Source organism: Stylophora pistillata, chromosome 3 (genome assembly GCF_964205215.1).
Source record: "Stylophora pistillata chromosome 3, jaStyPist1.2, whole genome shotgun sequence".
NCBI lineage: Eukaryota > Metazoa > Cnidaria > Anthozoa > Scleractinia > Pocilloporidae > Stylophora > Stylophora pistillata.
In genome coordinates, this window is record NC_142521.1 from 9,906,941 (window position 1) to 9,929,106 (window position 22,166).

Here is a 22,166-nt window from a genome sequence, read left to right on the forward strand (position 1 = left end):
GTTGGCGACTTCAACTCTGATATGTTGCACAAACCTAACAATAGGGAATCCGAATATGGAAAACGCCTACGAGGGATTCTATGTAGCTGTGGACTAAAAAGCATTATCAACAGCCCAACCCGTATTACTGTCAACTCCAAGTCACTTATTGACCTCGTGATCACTAGTCAACCCCCAAAAATCCAAACCTCTGGCTCCATCGACCTGGGTATCTCTGACCACCACCTAATATTCGCGGTCTTCAAAGTTGCAAGAGGTAATGCAAAACCCAAAGTTATCCCAACCAGGAATTATAAACCGCTAGACACAAGGCAACTTAGAAGTGACTTCGACCGGGCTCCCCGGCATATAACTAGTTTATTCGACGACATCGATGACAGTGTAGACGCTTGGCAATATCTATACAATGAAATCCTACATCACCACCTACCCCCACGAGATGCTAAAATAAGAGATAAGTCTCTTCCTTGGATCAATACCTCCATCAGGAAAGAAATGAACAAAAGATACAAGCTCCTTAAAAAGGCAAAGTCATTAGGCGACCCCGAATTATGGAGTCTCTACAAACAGAAGCGATATGAGATTAAGAAGCTACGAAGGAGTGCTGAAGCTGATTATTGGCAAAAATTATTCAGTGAAACTACTGATTGTAATGAATTTTGGAAATTGACCAACCAAGTCTTGAGGAAACACAAAGTTAAAAACATCGGTCCAATCTGTGATCACAAGGAGGAGATAATAACCCATGATTTAGAGAAGACAGAGTATTTTAATGACTTTTTGTGAATGTCAGCAAAGACCTCACTAAGCAACTTGACCCTTTGAACTTGTCATCTATAAACACCTTTATCACTAGAGTCACTCCCACCAGGGACAAAACTGACATGAGCTGGGAACTGGTAAAAAACAAACTGATTAAAGCTGCTAACCCCAAGAAGGCTACTGGTCCAGACCAAGTATCCCCCAGGGTCCTCTCCATGATTGGTGACCCTGTTATCCACAGTCTTTTACCAATCTTTAGGTAGAGTATATGTGATGCATCTTTCCCTTCAAGCTGGAAATTATCACGCGTTAACCCCATATTTAAGAAAGGCTTACAAACAGAAGTGAACAACTACAGACCTATCTTCCTCCTCTGTATCCCTGGGAGAATCTTAGAAAATGCTGTCAGTGATACCTTGAACAACCATTTGGACACACAAGGCTTGTTATCTCATAGACAGAGGGGGTTTTCGGAAAAATTTTTCAACTGAAAGCCTCTTACTTCACCTAACAGAGACCTGGAAAAATGCGCTAGAAGAGGGCCTGAAAGTGGGCGTGCTTTTTATTGATTTTCGAAGAGCATTCGACACAGTGAACCATACCATCCTTCTAGAGAAGCTAAAGGCCATTGGGATATCTGGCGATTTGCTTTCATGGCTTACCGATTACATGTCTGCACGTAAGCAATTTGTCCAAATATCAGGATATCAGTCCGAGCCCAAAACCATCACACATGGAGTTCCCCAAGGCTCAATACTAGGGCACAAATTATTTTCAATATTTGTAAACGATCTTCTAGAATCAATAACTAGTGGTGAATTATTTATGTGTGCCGATGATATCACTATTTTTACAATTGGAAACAACATCGACGATATCATCTTAACACTCCAGTCTGTACTAGACCAGCTGTACACCTGGTGTCAATCAAACAGATTAATCGCCAACGAATCGAAATCTGAAGCGCTGATAATTTCTAGCCAAGAACTTTATTGGCCCCCTGCCACGTTTGGCCTTTGGTAATAGCTTTATTGAGTACAACTCATCATCTAAATGTCTTGGGGTGACAATTGACAGCAAGCTATCATGGCAGGAGCACATAAAGAACGTTTGTAAGTCATTCAGCAACAAAGTCGCAGTACTGAATCGGATAAAGTTTTTACCGATACCAACCTTAGAAAACATTTATTATAAAACTATTATCCCTTGCGTTTTGTATGGCATTGTAGTCTGGGGGTCTTGTTCTTCAGCCTTGACGGATGAATATTGATCGAATTCATTTAAGAGCTACCAGAATTATTTACAACCTACCCCATAGCATCCACAGTGATGACATCATGAACGCTCCACACTTGAACTCTATTGTTTCATTTCACATTAGGAGACTTCTAGTTACTACGTACAATATCTATCATGGAAATAGCATCGAGCCTCTAAATGACTTAATAGTGAAATCCGAGACTCCTTATGACTTAAGAAAATCCTTAAAAGTTAAGGTTCATAGACCAAGAACAGAAATGCGAAGATCTTCGTTTAAGCACAGAGCTGCACTATCCTGGAACCTCCTTCCCGAAGACATGAAGAACTGTTCAATCTTAACTTCTTTCAAAAGAAAACTCAGGGAAAATAAAAGAATTCTGAAATCTATCAGTTTTGCCAAAGCTTCCTGCAGCGTTTCCAACAAATCTGTTGACTTTAAATACTTTTAACATTTAGTCCGTATTGTTATTAATATTTATTTCTTTCAATTGTCATTATTTACATACCCATTTTCGGTTTATTCGCTAATTAGGTATTTATTAATTGATAGTTTAAGTGATGCAGGTCCACATCAGGACGTAATGTCTTGCCTATCCCTCACCCTGCTTTATTAAATAAACTATGATGATGATGATGATGATGATGATGATAAACTGCTTGCCTTAACACGACGCTTTCTTTTTGCTGTGAGTTTCAGTTTTTCCGCAACATGTTCATGAAAACTCGACGAATCTCCAGCAATACACAAATGGATTCAGGAAGGAATTGACAAAACCAACAGTATTTGCGAAGTCGTATGTAACTGTAATTTCTGTAGCATATCCTTGCGATTGATACGTAATTCCTGTCACCAGTATGCAATAAAGGTATAGTTGGAGCATGTTTTCTGCGCTTAAGCACATTTGTGTTGATTTGGACACTTCTCTGTTGCTCATGTATCTGACGCCGGTGTCGTCGAACGATCTTAATGCGCTTGCAAGTATAATTAACGAGAAAAATTGTCAGTAACACTCTGCGAATTGTATCGTAGATGAATAGTCAAAGCGAGGAGTCGATAGATGCTAATTGCATATATGTTGAAATAAGACGCAACGGCCGTAGTCCAGCCACAGAAAGAGATTCTACATGACTGTGAAGTTTGGCGTGCCACAGGGATCCGTTTTGGGTCCTACCTTGTTTTCGTTGTTTTGCAACGATTTGCCTGATATAGTTGGGGATTGCAATGGTGATATTCACACGTATGCTGATGACACTACGATTTACGCGGCTGCGTCTTCTCCTGATATGGTCGCTGTTATCTTGAACGTTATCCTTCAGAAGTTGTATGACTGGTGCTGCCTTAACCGCCTCATACCCCACCCTGGTAAAACAGAGTATATGATTTTAATGCGTGGCCGGTTTGTTGGGCCGCTGCAACCAGTGTTGTTGGAGAACAGTTTGGTCACTCAAGTTAAATCCTCTAGGTGTTTAGGAGTAGAAGTTGATAGTGACCTTAATTGAAACGCTCATGTAAAAGAGTTGATTAAGTCCTTTTCACAAAAGTTGAACTTTCTCAAGTCCTTGTATTTCTTACCTACTACAACGAGAGCTGATTTTTATTTTAAAGTAATTCTTCCATCTGTCAATTACCTATGGGTTGATTGTATGGGGTTCCTGCGGCAAATCGCTCTCTGATAAGCTGGAGAGGATACATGTACGTGCTGCAAAGATCATTTATGGCTTCGATTGGTACACACCACTGTACACACCTAGTAATTTGGTCTCAGCCAAATGCAATTGAGCACACTGGTAAAAAATACGAACATAGATTACTTATCTTGGCACAGGACTGTTTCTATAATTTTTTACCCGCTCCCATTATGAAGCTGTTTACGGAATATGAGTGCAACTATAACTTGCGTTGGAAATTGACCTTTTTATCACCAAAACCAAACACTGAAGTTCTTCGTAAGTCCACCTGTTACAAGGCCAAATCTCTATGGAATTCTCTTGAGAATCATACGCGTGCAATATCAAGCAAAAGCTTATTTAAAAAAGTTCTAAAACACAAAACCTCATACGCTTAGTTAAATTTATTGATGAATAATATTTTAATTAATTTTTAGTTAATTGGGTTAATTTTCAAATATTTGACCGTATTAGGTTAATTAGATCAATTAAGTTCATTTTAAATCAAGGTTCATTTAGTAATGGTTAATTTTTAAAAACACGACCATATTAGGTTAATCAGGATAATCAGGTTGATTATTAAATACACGACCACATCAGCTCTGCTGTAATTTTTATCGTGTTTAAATAAATTTTGTTGTTGTTGTTGTTGTCGTTAAGTATGGTAACTATTCCCACGTGGTCTAGTGGCTAGGATTTGGCGCTCTCACCGCCGCGGCCCGGGTTCGATTCCCGGCCTGGGAATGAGTTTGCGCATTACTCTTTTTCATCTATTTTGAATTATGAATAATTGCCGTGAAAAATCACGAAACGAATAATGTCGACTTAGTTAATGCCTTTTCCAAATAACAAGTATGACAATAACATTTCTCGTTAATGCAGGCAATGCAAACTTAGAGCTAGTTCCTTGAAGAGACCTGAGCGCCGTTAGGAGTGCTAATGAGCTCCTAGCACTGCATATAAACTGTGTCAGTTAATTTACATGATGGGTTTGCCCTGATCGACTGATTTGTAATGCCGCGTTTCCATTCATTTCGAACCTCTCTCACCAATCGTCATATAAAGGTTGCGATATATTTTCCTTTCTGAAAGTCAATCGCTTGTTTTCGAAAGTAAAGAATTGACGTTGACTTATCAAAAGCATATAAAAGAATTTTGATAGCTTTGATAACTGCCTTCCTTTTTTTTTTTTTTTTCAATTTTAACGTCGGCAGATGTTAATTGATTGGAGTAAGTTCTCTTAGAGTAACAGAAATCTCTGCCTTCAATATCGCTCTCCCAAAATGATATTTATGAAAGTTAATCATTCTTCTAAAATATAAAAACAATTGGCGTTGACTCAACAAGGAAAAATATGAATTCTGAAAGCCCAGAGAACTTCCTTAAATTCGGTTTTTTCAATTTTCAAAGCAGCAGGTCTGTACTAGTTGTTGGAGTAAGTGTATTTGAGACACTCTGTGCCGTATAACTTGCCCGCTCAAAATGGTCATTTAACATTCGGTGTTTTTCCTCCTTTTAACATATAGTTGAAATTGAAACACAACGTGTTCTTTCGAAAGTAAAATTTCTATTTTCGGCCATATTTATTTATATGTTAAGATGGTTAACCATTCCGTTTCAGTTTTCTCGAATGTATCCGTTATGAATTCAACCGACGCTATGAAATGCTTTTTCTTCGAAGGATATCGCACGTTGACTGATCAGGAGGTTACGGCAAGTATTATATCGTGCGCGGTTAGCTCTCTATTTGCTCTGTGTGCGCTACTCGGAAATTTCATTGTCATGCTTGTAATTTGGAAAACACGAGAGCTTCATACGCCATCCTTCGCTTTGTTATTTTGCTTGGCAATCTCTGATTTCCTTGTTGGTTTGGTTGGCCAGCCCTCGTTCGTCGCATTCAAGATAGGGGAGCTTTTGGGAAATTTCAACGGATATTGTAAGGTGCGAATGATTCAGTTTTTTTCTGGTTGGATAACTTCTGGCGTGTCTCTCCTAACCCTAAGCGGAGTTTCTGTCGACCGACTTCTCGCTTTAACTCTACACTTGCGATATAGAAACACGATCACCGTGCGACGTGTTTTGGTAGCAATGACTGTAGTTTGGCTGTTTTGCATCATTGTTGCCATCGTCAGGTTTTGGTTTCGGAACTGGCTGATTTTGCCTGTTTCTACAGCTGTGTTGGCCATTGTGGTGACTGCAATTTGCACTGTTAGGATATTTCAAATTGCAAATAGACATCAACGCCAAATAAGAGTACAAAACCGATCAATGGTTGACTTAGAAAACGAACAAGGTGATGCATTTAAATGCAAAAGGTCAGCTATTACGGTTCTTTATGTGTATGGCTTAATGCTGGTGCTCTATCTACCATTCATCACAGTTAGTGCAGCGGACGCGTTTCACGGCCATACGACGTCATTAATGATCGGTTGGGATTACACGACCACGATTGGTTTCATAAATTCGTCGGTGAATCCTGTTATTTATTGTTGGAGAAATAAACAAGTACGTCGTGCAATAATAAAGTATTTAAGAAAGATAACTCATGAAAACAACTCGAAGTAGCAGCTGCAGAGTCTGATCAATAACCTTGGTAGACTGTATGGTTTTTGACTGACCAACATCTTTGTTCTGTCACATTTTACTTTTTTTCTTCTCAATGACAATATTGATATCAGCAATAGGTATGGATATGTTCCACCAACAGAAGGTGTTTGGCGTCTGTGGTCTTAGAAAGGGTCAATATCAATACAAATAGTGTCTTGAGTTCGGGTGCTTATGTGGTTGTCTCTCATGAAAAAGGACAAACAAAATGAGGCAAACAAGTACATTTTGCACATTGATGTTTGAATGCGAAGAAACTTTACTGACTGATCCCGTGCTCTGATGTCTTTAAAACAGAGACAAGACAAAGAACAAATCGCATGTGAAAAAAAAAAAAAAGAAAAAGAACTCCCAAGCTAGGAATCGAATATGGGCCGCGGCGCCGTGAAATCACATCTAAAAATGGGTGAAAAAAAAAATTGAATTGGATGTAGTCATTATAAATCCGCCGTCACTTCCAAATCACCTGTTAAAGGGTATCATCAAACTGACCCCCGTAACAACAGTCGGCGCCAACTCAAAGGCGAAGTCTTGCTTTTAACTGAGACTCCATGAATGCTACGAACCTTTTTTATGAGTTTGATTAGTACGTAATGTACATAGTTTATATCAGCAACAGTGTTGTTCGATCAACTTTCATCGACTAAACGAGTTTTTCACAAGCCTCGATTCGTAATGAACAAGTATTGCAGCTAGCATGGTTCTGATCCAAAGAAAATAATTAATGCTCTTGCCCTTATACATTATTCTTGAAACGTGAATTGCCCTCAATGTGAATATTGTTGGCTAAATCTTATCTATTTACATTAATTGAGAATCGCACATTAGATATTCCAATTTAACTTAAAAGTAATAACGTCGCTTTTCAAGGGCAAAACTGACACTTTAGCAAAGCAAATTTCAGGTAACTGCAAAATCACAAAGATGTCGTCCCCTCAGTTGTGAATAGCAACTTATCCAGTTCGTAGGTAATACTCACCCCAGTCATACTGTTGTTAAATATAAACTAGCTAAAGGAACTGTTGGAATCACGAAAAATGGTTGATATAGATTTCTTCCCGAACTTTATTGTGCACTCGATATGAGTCGAAGATAAATGTTGTTGAAACGACACATCGACATTATTTGTTAACATAAGTGAGACTCGCAACCTTAGGTGAAGATTGCGTCTCATCGGCGTTCTTAATTTCCTGTAAAGATTAAAATTGGAAAAGAGCCCAATTATTTTGTGAGTTAGGAAACAGTCAGGAAACAGTCAATATCTGGCTGATGTTTTCAACAAACGTGCAGGACCTATTTCTTTACAAGTACAAGTGCATTTAATTTCCATCACCTATGACACACCAAATGGAAACAAACGTCGATTAGTTTCTTTGTACACTTTGGTAGTGAACTAACATTTAAACAGTGTGTAAAATCATTTTTTCTGGGAGCAGCTGAGGATCTCATAACATGAACGAAACACTAACATGCTACTTTTTGGACATCAATTTGGATCAAACGCTAGAAACGCAAATAGCCAACGTCGCTACATGTGTCCTAAATTCAATGTTTTCCTTGATGACAGTCGCGGGAAATACTATTATTCTGATTTCAATTTGGAAAAACCAAGAACTGCACTCGCCGTCGTTCGTCCTTTCGTTTTTTCTCGCTTTTTCGGATCTTCTCGTTGGACTCATTTGCCAGCCATCTTTCGTCGCGTTGAAGGTCGCTGAACTAAGACATGACTTCAATTGCTATTACATCTCGAGAATGATTCAGAGTATGTCTGGATGGACAACTTCTGGGACATCTCTGTTGACTTTATGTGCAGTTTCATTGGACCGTTTATTGGCTTTGTCTCTTCATTTACGATACAACGTGATGGTAACAGTTCCTCGTGTGTTTGTTGCTTGCGTCTTTCTCTGGATCTTTGCCATCACATTTGTGATATTGAGGTTCACTTTGACAAACTGGATTATTCTCCCTTTGATCACGTTACTGACAACATTTCTCGTCACTGCGCTGAGTACCTTAAAAATATTCATGGCTGCGCGCAAACATCTTCGCCAGATCATTGAGCTTCAGCGAAACCTAACCGCTTCTCACACTCACACAGTCCAAGTCAAGTGTGGCAAATCTGCAGTGACTGTGCTTTACGTTTACGGTCTCTTTTGAATTTTTTATGTCTTTTTTCTCGTAACAATGTTTATGGATTCAGTCAACGAGTACACGATAACAGTAAAAATCGCATATGACTACGCGGGGACTGTAGCTTTCCTCAATTCATTTTTCAATCCAATTGCGTACTGTTGGCGCATCAGGGAGATACGACAAGCCGTAAAGAACACACTTCGGAGAGGGAGAGTCTTTTTCTTAGATAACAACACTCAAAGCAATTGACTTTGTTCACTTTACAGAGGAAGTTTTCCCTCAGCTTTAGTCCATAAAAAAAATTCATTATTAGTAGGAAGCGGACACGAACACGTGCATTTTGGTCAAATTTTATACATTTCTAAAAGATGAAAGCCTCCACAGAAAACATCTCCGTGTTTCATTTTAGAGTTGGACGATGCTTTCACACATTCAGATAATTAACTTGACTGGTCTTGTCGCCATTACACAATTTAACATAAAGTGGAGACGAAAGTTCTAATGACCAATGTCAATTTATATGTAAATGTCTTTGCAGAAGTTGTTGAATGAATTGTATGATTATATTTATGAGAGGGGGAAGCACCGAGTTTTTTCATTTTTTTGTTTCGTTCATTGTTTGATTTGAGATCGGATTTTGTGCTCTAAATGTCTATGTTCTTGATTGGTTGTGCCATTCAATTCTCTATTTTTTGATACCTAAAATGGAAGGTTTCCTCTTTTCTTTGTTTACCCCCAGGACTCGACATCTTACTCCTAATATAAGATTATTTTGAAATGAATTCCGTATCCTTTGAGTCCTCTGTTGCCTCACATGTGAATTTTCCATGCTAAAGCGAAGTAGCGTCTCAAAGAAACAATAATGGATAGATAGATAAAGATAGATAAATCGTTTATTAAAAAGAAACACCTCGCAGTCCGAAGACTGAATTACGTGTATAATATACAATACAAGAAACAAAATTCATAGTTAAAATGGATTGAAAATCTTAATAATAAAAATATACAAATCTAATAAAAAAGTTTCACTTAGGATGATCTTGTGTTAAAAAAAATATACATACTTAAACATATATATTTACATCCTTAGGCTATGGCTAACAATAAAGGATTTTTTAAAACGATCAGTCTTGCACACTGGCACGTTAAACTTCCTATTGCTGCGCAGCTGCCTGTGGTGCTCAGCTTTAGGTGGGAGCAGACCAGCGAGCTTGTGATTAGTGTCAAGAACAATGTCATTAAAAAGATCAAACGATAGAGATGCTCTTCTGTCGTAAAGAGAGGAGATGCCTGCCTCTTTGAGCGCGCTGTTGTAGCTTGCATAAGGAAAGATAATGCGCAAGGCGCGCTTCAACGTCCACACGTTGATGAAAATTTATGAAAGTAGAGAAAGCACTGTCTCAACCACGAACACATTGAAAGTTCTTCGATTAATATATATATATATATATATATATATATATATATATATATATATATACTTGTTACTAGAGAATCGCCAAAGTCGATTTCATTTTGGGAATGTGTTTCTGAAGACATACAAGAATAAAAAAATAGAAAATGAATCGCTTAAAATGTAGCTGCTGAATGGTAGCATATGGCTTAAGTGAAACAATCACTCCTGTGAATGAAGGGTTCAGTAGTACTGAATCCTATCAAACTTCAAATGCACATTTTGCTGGACGACGAAGCACTTCTGAGTTCACCAATTGTTAAGCACTTGACAAGGTTGTGGAGCCTTCCAGATACTAAAGTTCTCTGCAAAACCTTTAACAACTCTTAAGAGACGTTCGCGCTCTGAAAATTTTCCACGAAGGACATTTGTCAGCGAAAGATTTTTTATATAGTCAGCCCCTTACCTTTTCAGAACAGGGAAACCTTGTGATTCTTTTTATTCTTTGACAACGCTTTGGTAAAACTTTTCTGCCTCGATCCAATTTTAAGTGTGAGTATTTTTTTTAATCATTGCGCGAATACCTAGCTTGCTACCGGCTGCAATAATTCTTTTCCTTACTCATGAGGTTTTCCAAAGATGTATTTCTCTTTTATTAAACAAAAACTATTATTTCAATGGAAATTAAGTAAAGTGCATGATTAATAAATGTAAAGGAGAACGCGTATTGAATAGAAAAAAATAAAGGAAACTCACACCTCAATAACTTATGTTCTCGTAGTTACTCTCGGAGTCTGGTCTCCCAGAATTTCACGAGATTTAAAGAATTTATCATCAAGAAGGGTTTGATTCTAGAAGAATGTCTATAACTTAAAGCGAGAAAACCTTTATATTTTTATATTTCCTTGTGTATAAACTCAAAACGAGAGGCGGGCTTGGATTTATTCAGCTTCATCCTATAGCAAAGTTTGTTTGCTCAGTTGTACTACTGTTAGGCACTTGGAGAAAATAAAAGACTACTTGTTCAAGTTTTGTTGAAATATCCTCAGACACCTGCCTGAATGCCCGGATACTCAATAAAAATAACTGCAGTTAACTGAAAGTTCAATTTTTTTTTTTTTTTTATGCCAATAAATGTTTGAAAACGACTTGAAAAAGATATCAGTACCATTGAGCACTTCAGTGGAATATGTGGTAAATTAATAATTGAATACGTAGTCTAATGAAAAGGAAGCTCTTCCGACAACATATATTTTAAATTTTAATGTGAGGAGATACAGATGTTCTTTGATTTCAGATAAAAGCTGTTGATTTGCGGGCGCCAGGAGTCCCTACAGGCGCATAATGGTGCAGGACGGCGAACATGACATTGCTCTAAAATCTTGATCAACACAAGTTACGTAACTTGACTGTAACAAAAGATAAAACTGCCAGGAGGTTCAAACCAAAGGAACATGTTTGCATTTAACTTGAAACTAAGCCTTGGCAAGTGGTTAGTGAGTCGATTGCGACAGCGGAATCGCCAGCTTTACAGCCAACTTAACGTGTTTTTTCTTTGAAGTTAAATGGCAACAAGACGAAGTGGAAAAAACAGCAAGTGTGGTGTTATGCGTTTTATGCGCACTGTTTACAATAACTGCAATATTAGGAAATGGCATTGTAATGTTCATTATATGGGAAACACGAGAGCTTCATTCACCATCTTTCGTTTTGTTGTTTTGCTTGGCCATGTCAGATCTTCTTGTCGGATTGGTTGGTCAGCCATCCTTCGTTGCATACAAGATAGCAGAGAGCCTCGAATCTTTCAGCGCGTATTGTAACTTGCAACTAATTCAGTTCTATTGTGGATGGATAACTTCTGGCGTGTCCTTTTTGACCGTTAATGGCATCTCTGTCGACAGGCTTCTCGCTCTAACACTTCACTTGCGATACAGAAGCATCGTTACGGTTCGACGAGTGATAACAGCAATGATAGTAGTTTGTCTGGTTTGCTCGGTTGCGGCCATACTAAAGCTGTGGTTACAAAAGTGGATCATTATCGCGGTTGTTATTCAGTTATCGGCGATAGTAACTACTGCCTTTTGCACTGGTAAAATTTATCGTATCGCTCGAAGGCACGAGCGTGAAATTAATGGACTAAATAATGCAATAATCAGTTATCCACACCGCACGAAGGATATTGACGCAGGTAAATGCAAAAAGTCTGCCAGGACAGTAATTTGTGTCTTTAGCTTGATGTTGATGTTTTGTCTTCCTTTCCTCCTCGTTATAGCTGTGGAAATGATCATAGGCGATAGAAAGTCAGTTAAGGTCGCTTACGAGTGGGCCACGTTGGTTGTCTTCATTAACTCTTCAATAAATCCCGTTATCTACTGCTGGATAATGGAAAAGATTAAACTTCGCGTTAAAATATTGTTTACAAGAAAGGTTTCATCCAATAAAATCCATCCCATTAGTTAAGAAAGTCTAGATAAAACAAAAATATCTTTGTTAAGATCAACACTCAACGCTCCTAAAAGTCTCTTTAGAGACTCGACTGATAATTTGATCACGTTCAGGTCTACAAGTGGACAGAATTTGTCGACGATTAAATGATAAAAAGAAAAAAATTAATGGAAATTAAAATATAGAAATATAGAAAAAAAGTAAACTGATAAATGCCGCTCTTACCCAGGCCTTATCAGTTCGCCTCCATCACGTTTGGAGAAGGCTTCATCTAAATCAATTGTAGTTGTTATTGAAAACATTTGTCAGGAACAGGTTTGTCAGCGTTTCAAACATAAGTAGATTATCTTTGAATCGATCATTAAGGCTTTCCATACTCTTTTCGTTTTCGAAAAGAAAAAAAAAAGCTTACGTAAGTTATTTGGCATGTTCCTGACTACCAATAGTTTGTATTCACCCTTTTTCTTTAAAGTAGACCAGTCTTGAATGTTTCATATAAACGGCATCTAGCCTTTGTCAATCACGAGCTTTTATAGGTTAGGACCTCACCAGTTTTACTGGTTTGATACTGGTTGCCGTTTCCTCTTGTTGTCATTTGGACATCTATCGCTGGAGGACAGCCATTTTACAACTACACGTAGGTATATTAGTAAACTCATCAAAAATGTCTCTAGTGTCACACACACAGGCACCTACAGTTAATTCCCGAGTCAAAAACAGTCTAAAAATTAATGGTCAGAAGTAGTTAATTGACAAACGAGAAATAAGAGTCAAAAGCATTGCTGATATGTCGTAAATGATGTTTTTTCTAGGCAGCGTGGGGTAGGAAATTTAAAGTTAACCTACAAACTGTCTGCTTTACACAGTATAAGCGAACATTTACATCCAGGAAAATACAATGAAAAATACTCATTTGTTTGCTTTTTGATGAAGCGCTGGCTCTGTCCCGCACTTTCAACTGCCAGAAATATGCTTACTCTTGTCAAAGAAACGTTGACATTTTTCAAAAAGGCATGATCTCCGGTGATGTTTTTACTATTTAAAAAGCAAATATAATGACCGTTCCTTTTTGAGTTGTATGCTTGCTAATTGCAAGACGTGCATATGAATTATGTATTGCTATCAATACTGAGATAGCTACAATTTTTCTTAAGAAGTCCCAGCTTAAATTAGTGTCGGGTTCGCTGTCATCATGAACAGAACTTATTCAAACTGCTTCTTTTTGGACATTAACTTGGAAAAAAACACAGAAACCTTGATTGCAAGTATTCTCACTTGCGTTTTCAACGCAGTGTTTTCATTAATAACCTCTACAGGGAATTGTATCATTCTTCGTGTCATCTGGAAAACTCAAGAGCTTCATTTGCCACCCTTTATGCTTCTACTTTGTCTTTCTGCCTCCGATCTTCTGGTGGGACTGATTTGTCAGCCGTTTTATGTGGCTTATCAGATCGCAGAGCTTTCAGATAACTTCAGGTATTACTGCATCTTGAGAATGGCTCAAAATATCTCTGGCTGGACAACGGCTGGTGTATCAGTGTTGATTTTGAGCTGTATCTCCGTTGATCGGCTTCTTGCTTTAACCCTTCATCTAAGATACAGGACAACTGTAACTATTTGCCGCGTGCTTTTAGTCGCTTGTTTTCTCTGGACAGGTTGTATAACTGGGGTTTTGTTAAAGGTTTGGATTAGAAACTGGATCATTATTCCTTTAGTGGTGTTACTGATTTCATTTCTGGTTACAGCTGCAAGCACGTTCCAGATATTTCGAATCGTTCGCAAGCACCAGCGACAAATAAAACAGCAACAACGAAGCGTCCAGATGAACACAGTCAATGTGCTCAAATGCAGAAAATCTGCCGTGACTGTACTCTATGTATATGGGTTGTTCCTGTTTTTCTATGTTCCCTTTTGCTCGACCATGTTTGCAGAAGCACTAATTGGGTACTCCTTGAAGGTGAAGATTGCCTATGACTACACGACAACTGCTGTATTCATTAACTCCAGTCTGAATCCATTTCTTTACTGCTGGAGAATTAAGGAGATACGCCATGCTGTTAAAACTGATCTGAAGAGATACTCGGGAAAGTACTGACGGGAATTGACAAAAGATAACTTTATATCCTAGCCTTTTCTAACCTTTAAAACGGAGTGATTTTCTTAAAACTCACTTTGAATAGCCGTGCTTGTCGGATATTTCGATTAAGCACAAACTCACGTACACTGACTTAAATGATTATCGGAATTTGACCGTACCCTGTTATAGTTACATATGCTCGAACTCCGACCCAGTTCAGGAGTTCTTTTTCTCACCTTCATCCGTAATTAATGCAAGGAACACGAGATTGCATCGAGCATATTTTGTGGGAACTAAGCGGTCAAACGACTGCGCATACGCTGAAGTTAAGGTCGACTGTCTTTGTGCTCTCAGGCTGACGGACACGGGCTGTGTTAAGTGTGAAAGTTTGTAAAGGAACTGTGTTGCTGCGTCGGTGGGGGATCATAACAAGTTAATTTGGTTGTATCAACTGTGTTGATGATGTAATTTGGCCACCGTAGAGAGTCTAGAAGCTAACGTTTCGAGCGTCAGCTTTTCGTCGGAGCGAATGCTCGTTAGAGGAGTTTTAAACGACCACACAAACTGATAAGTCACGGAGTTTAAAAAGCGTATAGCTTTTTGGGTAAGGCCCAAGGAAGCAAAATGGTAGATCATCAGAATTTCCTTAGGATAATTCAAGAAGCAATAGAAATGTCGTGTACGTTTTCTTTTTACTGATTCCTATGAAAAGTTCAAAATTTCAAGCAAACTATTTCTTGGACCGGTTGTTCCCCATGACTCTCCATCTTTACTAATTTTCGCGGGAGGTTGGCGCGCGCGGCTGGCCGACAATGATCCACTTACGCATGCCCGACATTTTAACGCTGTGTTTGTTGCTAGGTGCTGTATCATTTCTAAAAGGCGACTCGTGTCGTGGCCATCTCATGAGTTTCGCTCACGTAAGTAAACTTTGATAGGAACATCTCACACGGAAAAGGTTCTGCTCACGTTCGAAGTGACGCGCAGCAACCATAATGATTATGAACAAAAACCACTCAATATCGTGTCGCAGAGAGGCACACCAGCTATTGACGTATTTTTAAACATTTTAAAATTTTTAAATATTTCTTAGGGCTTTCATCAGTCATCATTATCAGCAAACGTAACATCATGAAGGCAAGATTTCCTGCTTTTAGATTAAATTTTTAAGTGGCTGCTTTTTGAAAGGGTGTTTCCTTCATTGTTAATGAGAGCAATCGTCAGTTTCCGGCTCATGTTGTTAAAAAGAGAGTGTCCATCGCTCTGATCTCTTAAAGTTCAAAATAAATTGGGAATGAATTAATAATCTCATTTATGAGGAAGGTTCGTAAATTTCTTAATTGGATGTCCCTGACTCGATCTAATTATTTTGACTATTTTTTATTTTTTTTAATTAAGCAAACCTAATGTCAAATGCATTTATTCAGGTGTTCTACTATTGATTGAAGCACGTGCATATGAATCATGAAAATTCGATCCGTTTGGTTTGATGTTTGCGTCCAACGTCTTTCCGAACTCATCATTGAGTTCTGTCTTTTATCTCCGAGATGAACGGAACCAATATGCGATGTTCCTTTTTGGACTTAAACTTGGAACAAACTGGAGAAACCTTTATTGCGAGTATTCTTACTTGTATTTTCAATGCAGTGTTTTCCCCAATAACATCTACAGGAAATATTATCATTCTTAATGTCATCTGGAAGACTCAAGAGCTTCATTCGCCATCTTTCATGCTTTTGTTTTGTCTCGCTGCTTCAGATCTGCTGGTCGGACTGGTTTGTCAACCATTGTTCGTGGCTTATCAGATTGCAGAACTTTTAAATAACTTCAGAGCTTACTGTATCTTGAGAATGACCCAAAATATATCTGGTTGGATCACAGTTGGAGTGTCTTTGTTCACTTTGAGCGCTGTCTCCATCGATCGACTTCTTGCTTTGATCCTACATCTACGATACAGTTCAATTGTGACTGGCTCTCGGGTTCTGAGAATTGCTATTTTTCTATGGATTGGAAACGTAACTGTTGTTATCTTGAGATTTTGGGTGAAAGACTGGATTTTTATTCCCTTGGTTGTGATACTTCTTTCTTTTCTGGTTACAGCAATAAGTTCCTTGAAAATATTTCATATCGTTCGCAAACACAAGCGCCAGATAATAGAGCAACAGCAGAGCACCCAACTTTCCGCGGTGAAGATGCTGAAATGCAGAAAATCTGCTGTAACTGTGTTGTGCTTCTATGGTTTATTTCTTATTTTCTATTTTCCATTCTTAGTGACTATGTTCTTGGAAACACATCTTGGATACACGTTAAAGGTGAAAATTACCTATGACTACACAACAAGTATTGTTTTCGCGAACTCCTGTTTGAATCCAATAGTCTACTGTTGGAGAATTAAAGAGATACGCCTTGCTGTTAAAAATACACTGCAAAGATGTAGAAGAGAGCCGTCAAAGTAGGTATTACAAGATCGTACGGTTTTATCAGCTGAGTTAACTGTGTGGATTCGGTCTGACGAGGGACCAACGGTCGAAACCTTAGCGTTTGAACCTCTTCATGGTGGCCAATACTCAAAGCTATTACTATCGTTCTTTGCAGGGATTATGGTTCTTATTCGGTGTATTCGCCCTCGACTACGTACCTACCGGAAGCAGTTGGCAAATTAGAACCATTTTTCTCATGTGTAATTTATGAACTCTGTCTGTTGCTGCCTCCTACCACGATTTTCTTACTCCTAATTAGAGGGTGTCAATTGGGTGATGGCTTTTACGGCTAACGGTTAAAAGTTTGCAAAATTAATTTACCGCTAATAGTTAATATCTTTCCATTGTGGTCACCAGTAAAATTTCTTTGGTTAATTATTTTTAAGAGAGGTTGTCACGGAAAATCAAACATTCACCGGCAACAGTACAAAAAATTGAATTGGCTCATATTCTAGTATTAGGTATTCCTATAGGTAAAACAAACCAAGACATGTGTATAGTTTGTTGAAAAAATTATTTTGTTTTCGAGAAAATTGATAAAATCATTTCACGCATGATTAGCATCATTCGAGAGTCGAATTTAGCCCATTTTTGGAGGCCCCGTTTGTACTTGTAAAAGGAATATAAAACTTACTTATTCCAAAGACTTTTAACAAGGTCTCCCTATATTTTTCCCAAAAAGTAGAATGACTATTTAAATTTGAAATAAAATACGGATTTTTTATCTATTTACTTAGGTGCCGTGTAAAAGGTAGGGTAACTTCAAAAGAATATTTGTCCTTAACAATTTCCTGAAGGAGTTTGACATAAGTAGATTCTTTGAGGAGCGAAGCTTGGGTCTGGAGGAAGTATTAGGAGAGATGTCAGCGGTGGATACTATGCTTAAGTGGGCCAGTCGGGAACCACTACCACACAAGTTACCTGATTCTGAATGATTTTCTGTAGCGCCTTTGGGATACAGCTGAAAGGAGGAAAATAGGAGAGCTTTTTTATCGGCCCAATAGTGAAAGCATTTATGAATAATGCCCCAGGGCCTGGTCTGAATGGGGAAAATAATAGGGAATTGCTAATTCAATCGAGAAGCAAAGAAATAAATCTCTTGATTAAAATTTAGGGTCTTGAGGGCCCCGGTCAACAGTTAGGGGTTGAGCATCCATTCAGTATCTTGGGAATGGAAATGACTGGATTCATCATCAGCAATTAGATTGGAGAAACCAGGAATATGGGCTGCTGTAAGCCAACATATGTTGTGTGAAATGCAGAATTCCCAGATCCGCACTACAAGCGAATTAGATCATCAACTCGCTCACAGTTATGCATCCCACCTATTAAATCCAGTTCCTATGGTGGACGCGCTTTTTCAGTATCTGCACCGAGACTATGGAACTCAATTCCCGAATATATTAAAAGAGCGGAAACAGCAGAAACATTCAAAACTAGGCTTAGGAGTTTTGTTTAAAAAACATTACTGTTAATTAATTACTTATTCTCTATGTCTTAATAATCTGTTGTTAGGCGCATTGAGATTAGAAATGCACCCTATAAGCATCTATTTATTATTATTATTATTATTATATTAATTACATTCTTCACTTTGACATGTCTCCATGCTGCTTTTTTCCGAAACAACAGACTGAGGTATTTTCAATCGTAATTTTAACATGTTTGCCAGAAAAGGAGGATGAAATCCTAATGTAAAAAGGGTTTTAAGGCATCCCTTCTCTTGTGAGATAGTTCTGTTCCAACATGACGTAGCAAGGCCACAGAATCCTACAAAAGGTTTATCAGTGCTTTGTATACGTAGCTGAGGATGGTTTTCTTCAATTTCTGAAGTTTACCAGTCGTGAATATAATAGCACTTTACGACTGTGTCTTGTAATGCCCAAGTTCTGATATCCGACATTTGTGGGCAGTCAATTCCATATTTCTTCGTTTACTTTGGGAACAAGCGCATTGACACAATTACTTGGCTTCCTATATTTATGGAGAATTTCCACAGAATACTATGCATTGAATTTTCCATTTACTAACGGTCAGCAAAGCCAGTTGCAATTCGGGCGAACCTGTGTCCTCTGAACAACTCAGAAAGGAGCTGATTTCAGACCAGCGTTGTCAGAGTCTCCATCTTCCGTATGCTCGAGGACGATATCCTCTCTTTCATCGATATGATCGCCAAATAAACTTAAGCCATCTGCCTCACTTGCATCATGTTCGGATGCGGCTTACCTGCTCTCTCTGAAGCACAGCAAACTGCAGGTCACTTTCATGTTTATGAACAACTGATTTTACTTTGAAAAGAGGAAGAATAATTAAAAAACCACAACAGTCCTCCAAATAATCTTTATCAATTGATCTTGGCAAGCTCGGGTCAGTCTTGCATAGGCTTAGTAGTGCCCACGATGGGGTGTCAGGAAAGGGCGCTGATGATGCAATATAACTTGACATTCTGAGTGTGTGACTTTAACGTGACATTAAGAATTTAACAAGGCAAGTGCTGCATGAAAGGTAGACTCGGAGCAGTATAAACTAATTCATCTTGATCTTGTGAGATACAGTCAAATTCCGACTTGCAAACTGTGTGTTTTGATAGCTTTTGCGACATCTTATTGATCAAAATTTACTCGCAGCGTTCTCGCCTCATTTCCCACTATCCTTGGCAAGTAATAATTAACATTTTGGTAATTTTTGTATGTTTTTTGCTATGAATACTTTTGAGTATTCCAGTCTTTAACATAGTTGATCTTTTATAAAATATCTCAGCATTCCATCCACTCACAATTCTGAACCGATTAAAAAAAACCCTGCGTATCCTAATCAGTTGACTCGAAATGACCCAACCAACATTAAACCCCGTATGTCAAAACAAATCGCTTAACCATGTCAATAAGATTTTATGCATGAATGGTACACGAGCGGACACTCAACAATTGTTAGTCCTAAAATTTGTGTTATTTCAGATTGTCCAGAAATTTGAACGAACATTTTAATCTTTTTTTTTTAGTTGATTTTAGCTTTTTCAGTCTCACGACGAGAGTCTCTACCTCACTCCATAGAGCTCTTTCGGAATGAAGTATAGCTGACACAGAAGACATTTACAACTTAACCTCTTCCGACTTATATCAGTCTGATATATAGCATTAGCACGCCTCTCTACTCATTGAATAAAGAGCATTGGTGATAAAGGGAAATCCTGTCTGTCATGTTACTGTGTCGAAAATGTTTCGACACAGTAACATGAAAATTCAAGTTGTGCTCTGTTGAAGGCTCACTCTTAATCCCGAAACTGAAAGAGGCTATGCACTGGCTTTGCATGCATGCCACCCTCAGGTAAGATGGCAGTCACGATTGGACTTACATTGAAAACCCCTTTCTTTGCTCTCTTGGGGTTTTGGTAGCACAGTCTGACCGGCACCATTTCAATACAAATTTTAATAACTGCGGTATGAAGACACTTACGACGATGACCATGGTTAAATTCACTTTAATTCTAAACTAGAAATGGCACTTTTTTCAAGAAAAAGCCTTTCATGACTGATCTTGGCCTAAAGAATTTATTCGTTTTTTTCATGATTTTTATCTCTCTTTATCTTCAACTCAATGTAACTTGTGACAATTCAATAGCTTTTTGACTTGCACAATAAGACAATCCATGCTTGATATTTTGAGACGCATTGATTCTTCAAGAGAAGATAGAACTATCGAAACGAGCAACAAATCATAGCTTACAATAATTAACTCACTTTGTACTGTTATTCTAACTCTGCAAATTCTCGCGCGTCCATGCCTTGTCTCACATTCTTTTGTGTTTATAAAATTAGTATACTATGTAAAATCATGAATTTAACCAAACCTTATGCGTTAATTGAACTGAAGATTACAAGGGGACTAATACTGAATGGTTTCGCGACACTAGCAGTCCAGCTTAACCTCAAAGAAAACTTTCGGAAATGCTTTCAGTTCTTTCCCTAGCCTAGGTTCATACAAAAAGCAAGTAGAGAAAACATTGAAAAACGCACAATGAAATGAAAATAAGAAGTAACTTTAATTTCAATGCTTGCTGACGTTTTGCCAAACTTTTTAAAGTATCTGATAAAGCTACATTCATCTGAGGAAAAGGTTCTTGCTTTGGGGTCTGACACTTCAGAAATTCGCAGAGTGGTCCCCAGCCCTTCTTCACGTTAAAGATCAATAATTTTTCTTTTCGAACGACAACTTTCACTCGTTCATTGTGCTTGCGATACTTCTTCTTGAACAGAACAACTGAAGTTGGGTTCAGGCTTCCAAAGGCTGCGGAATTCGCTGCATTCAAAAGTGCATAATATTTACGGTAGAGCCACTCCCTCTGCAGTATCCTTGTCGGAAACCAGCAGCCATTAAGGTTGTTGTCCACATCTAGCTGTTTTGACCAACTCCTCACCCAAACATCTTCGTTGTCTCGAACTGTTAAATGACTTTTGCATCTGGAAATACCTCGAGGATTTCTTGAAACCAAAACTTTGCTGGAAGGTCAGTCACTGCGTCCACATTGTTGTACATGGCGGAAAAGTCGGGTATCTTGCCCCTGCGAAGAATATCGAACCACTCGTCTACATTAATGGTGCGGTGTTCCGGCCAGTCCTACACAGTGAAGCCGAGAATTCGCAAACCTGCCGCCATGGATGTGGTTCCTGTTTTACTCAGTCCTGCACAGATCACTTTTATGTTCATGAACGATTTTCACTTTGAAAAGAGGAAGTGTAAGGAAAAAACCACAACAATCCTCAGAATAATCTTTATCCACTGATCTTGGCGAGGTCGGGTCAGTCTTGAATATGCTTATTTGCACCCGCGATGGCGTGTCAGAAGAGGGCATTGATGATGCAATCATCACGAGCCACAGGTAAACGGAAGTTCAAATATCTCTCAAAAAAGAAACAACAACTTTGAGTTTACAAGACATGTTTCGACATTCTCATGTCATCTTCAGTTGCAAATGAGCATTTAACGGTTGTACATTTGAATTTATATTAAGGTGGCTCAATAGGGTTATGCAAGATCACGAAGCGCGCGCCAGTGACATCAATCGAAAGTTAATTTTTCTCGTTGTTTTTGCTATTTTTCAAATCAAAGCTACTGAAACATAAAAAACAAGGACCTAAATTTGCTGTACAACAGTCACCTCTGAAGTCAAGGCTTTTAGTCCCAAATTAAAACTACTCAAATATCGCCATTTTTTGACGTCTGTTTGACTTTGATTTCAATTTTCTTCAATTTCCTTCGGTAAAATTTTCTATTATTCTCCGACCGGGTAGAGTCTGACAAGACGAAACTTTTAAAATCGAAAAAAATAGGGGTTGTCAAGGTA

The 22,166-nt window shown here is 38.3% G+C and overlaps 3 protein-coding genes, 1 non-coding gene and 2 pseudogenes across 4 annotated transcripts; 5 read left to right on the forward strand and 1 right to left on the reverse strand.

Annotated features, from left to right (window-relative positions):
- The first annotated feature begins 4,362 nt into the window (after positions 1 to 4,362).
- Trnae-cuc (transfer RNA glutamic acid (anticodon CUC)) lies at positions 4,363 to 4,434 on the forward strand. Its single transcript has one exon. It is a non-coding gene; the product is annotated as a tRNA-Glu (tRNA).
- Positions 4,435 to 4,984: 550 nt separating this feature from the next.
- On the forward strand, positions 4,985 to 6,461 carry LOC148734466 (adenosine receptor A3-like). The gene has a single exon (XM_088754830.1). It carries the CDS (start codon positions 5,290 to 5,292, stop codon positions 6,253 to 6,255), a length of 966 nt encoding a protein of 321 aa, XP_088610956.1. The 5' UTR covers positions 4,985 to 5,289; the 3' UTR covers positions 6,256 to 6,461.
- Positions 6,462 to 6,784: 323 nt separating this feature from the next.
- Positions 6,785 to 8,891, forward strand: LOC148734467 (histamine H2 receptor-like; annotated as a pseudogene).
- A 4,498-nt stretch (positions 8,892 to 13,389) lies between these two features.
- Positions 13,390 to 15,084, forward strand: LOC148734468 (histamine H2 receptor-like). Its single transcript, XM_088754831.1, has one exon. It carries the CDS (start codon positions 13,458 to 13,460, stop codon positions 14,358 to 14,360), a length of 903 nt encoding a protein of 300 aa, XP_088610957.1. The 5' UTR covers positions 13,390 to 13,457; the 3' UTR covers positions 14,361 to 15,084.
- Positions 15,085 to 15,542: 458 nt separating this feature from the next.
- LOC148734469 (melanocyte-stimulating hormone receptor-like) lies at positions 15,543 to 17,550 on the forward strand. The gene has a single exon (XM_088755680.1). The coding sequence runs from the start codon at positions 15,890 to 15,892 to the stop codon at positions 16,796 to 16,798; it is 909 nt and encodes a 302-aa protein (XP_088611806.1). The 5' UTR covers positions 15,543 to 15,889; the 3' UTR covers positions 16,799 to 17,550.
- Positions 17,551 to 20,341: 2,791 nt separating this feature from the next.
- On the reverse strand, positions 20,342 to 21,635 carry LOC111322194 (uncharacterized; annotated as a pseudogene).
- Between the last annotated feature and the right edge of the window lie 531 nt (positions 21,636 to 22,166).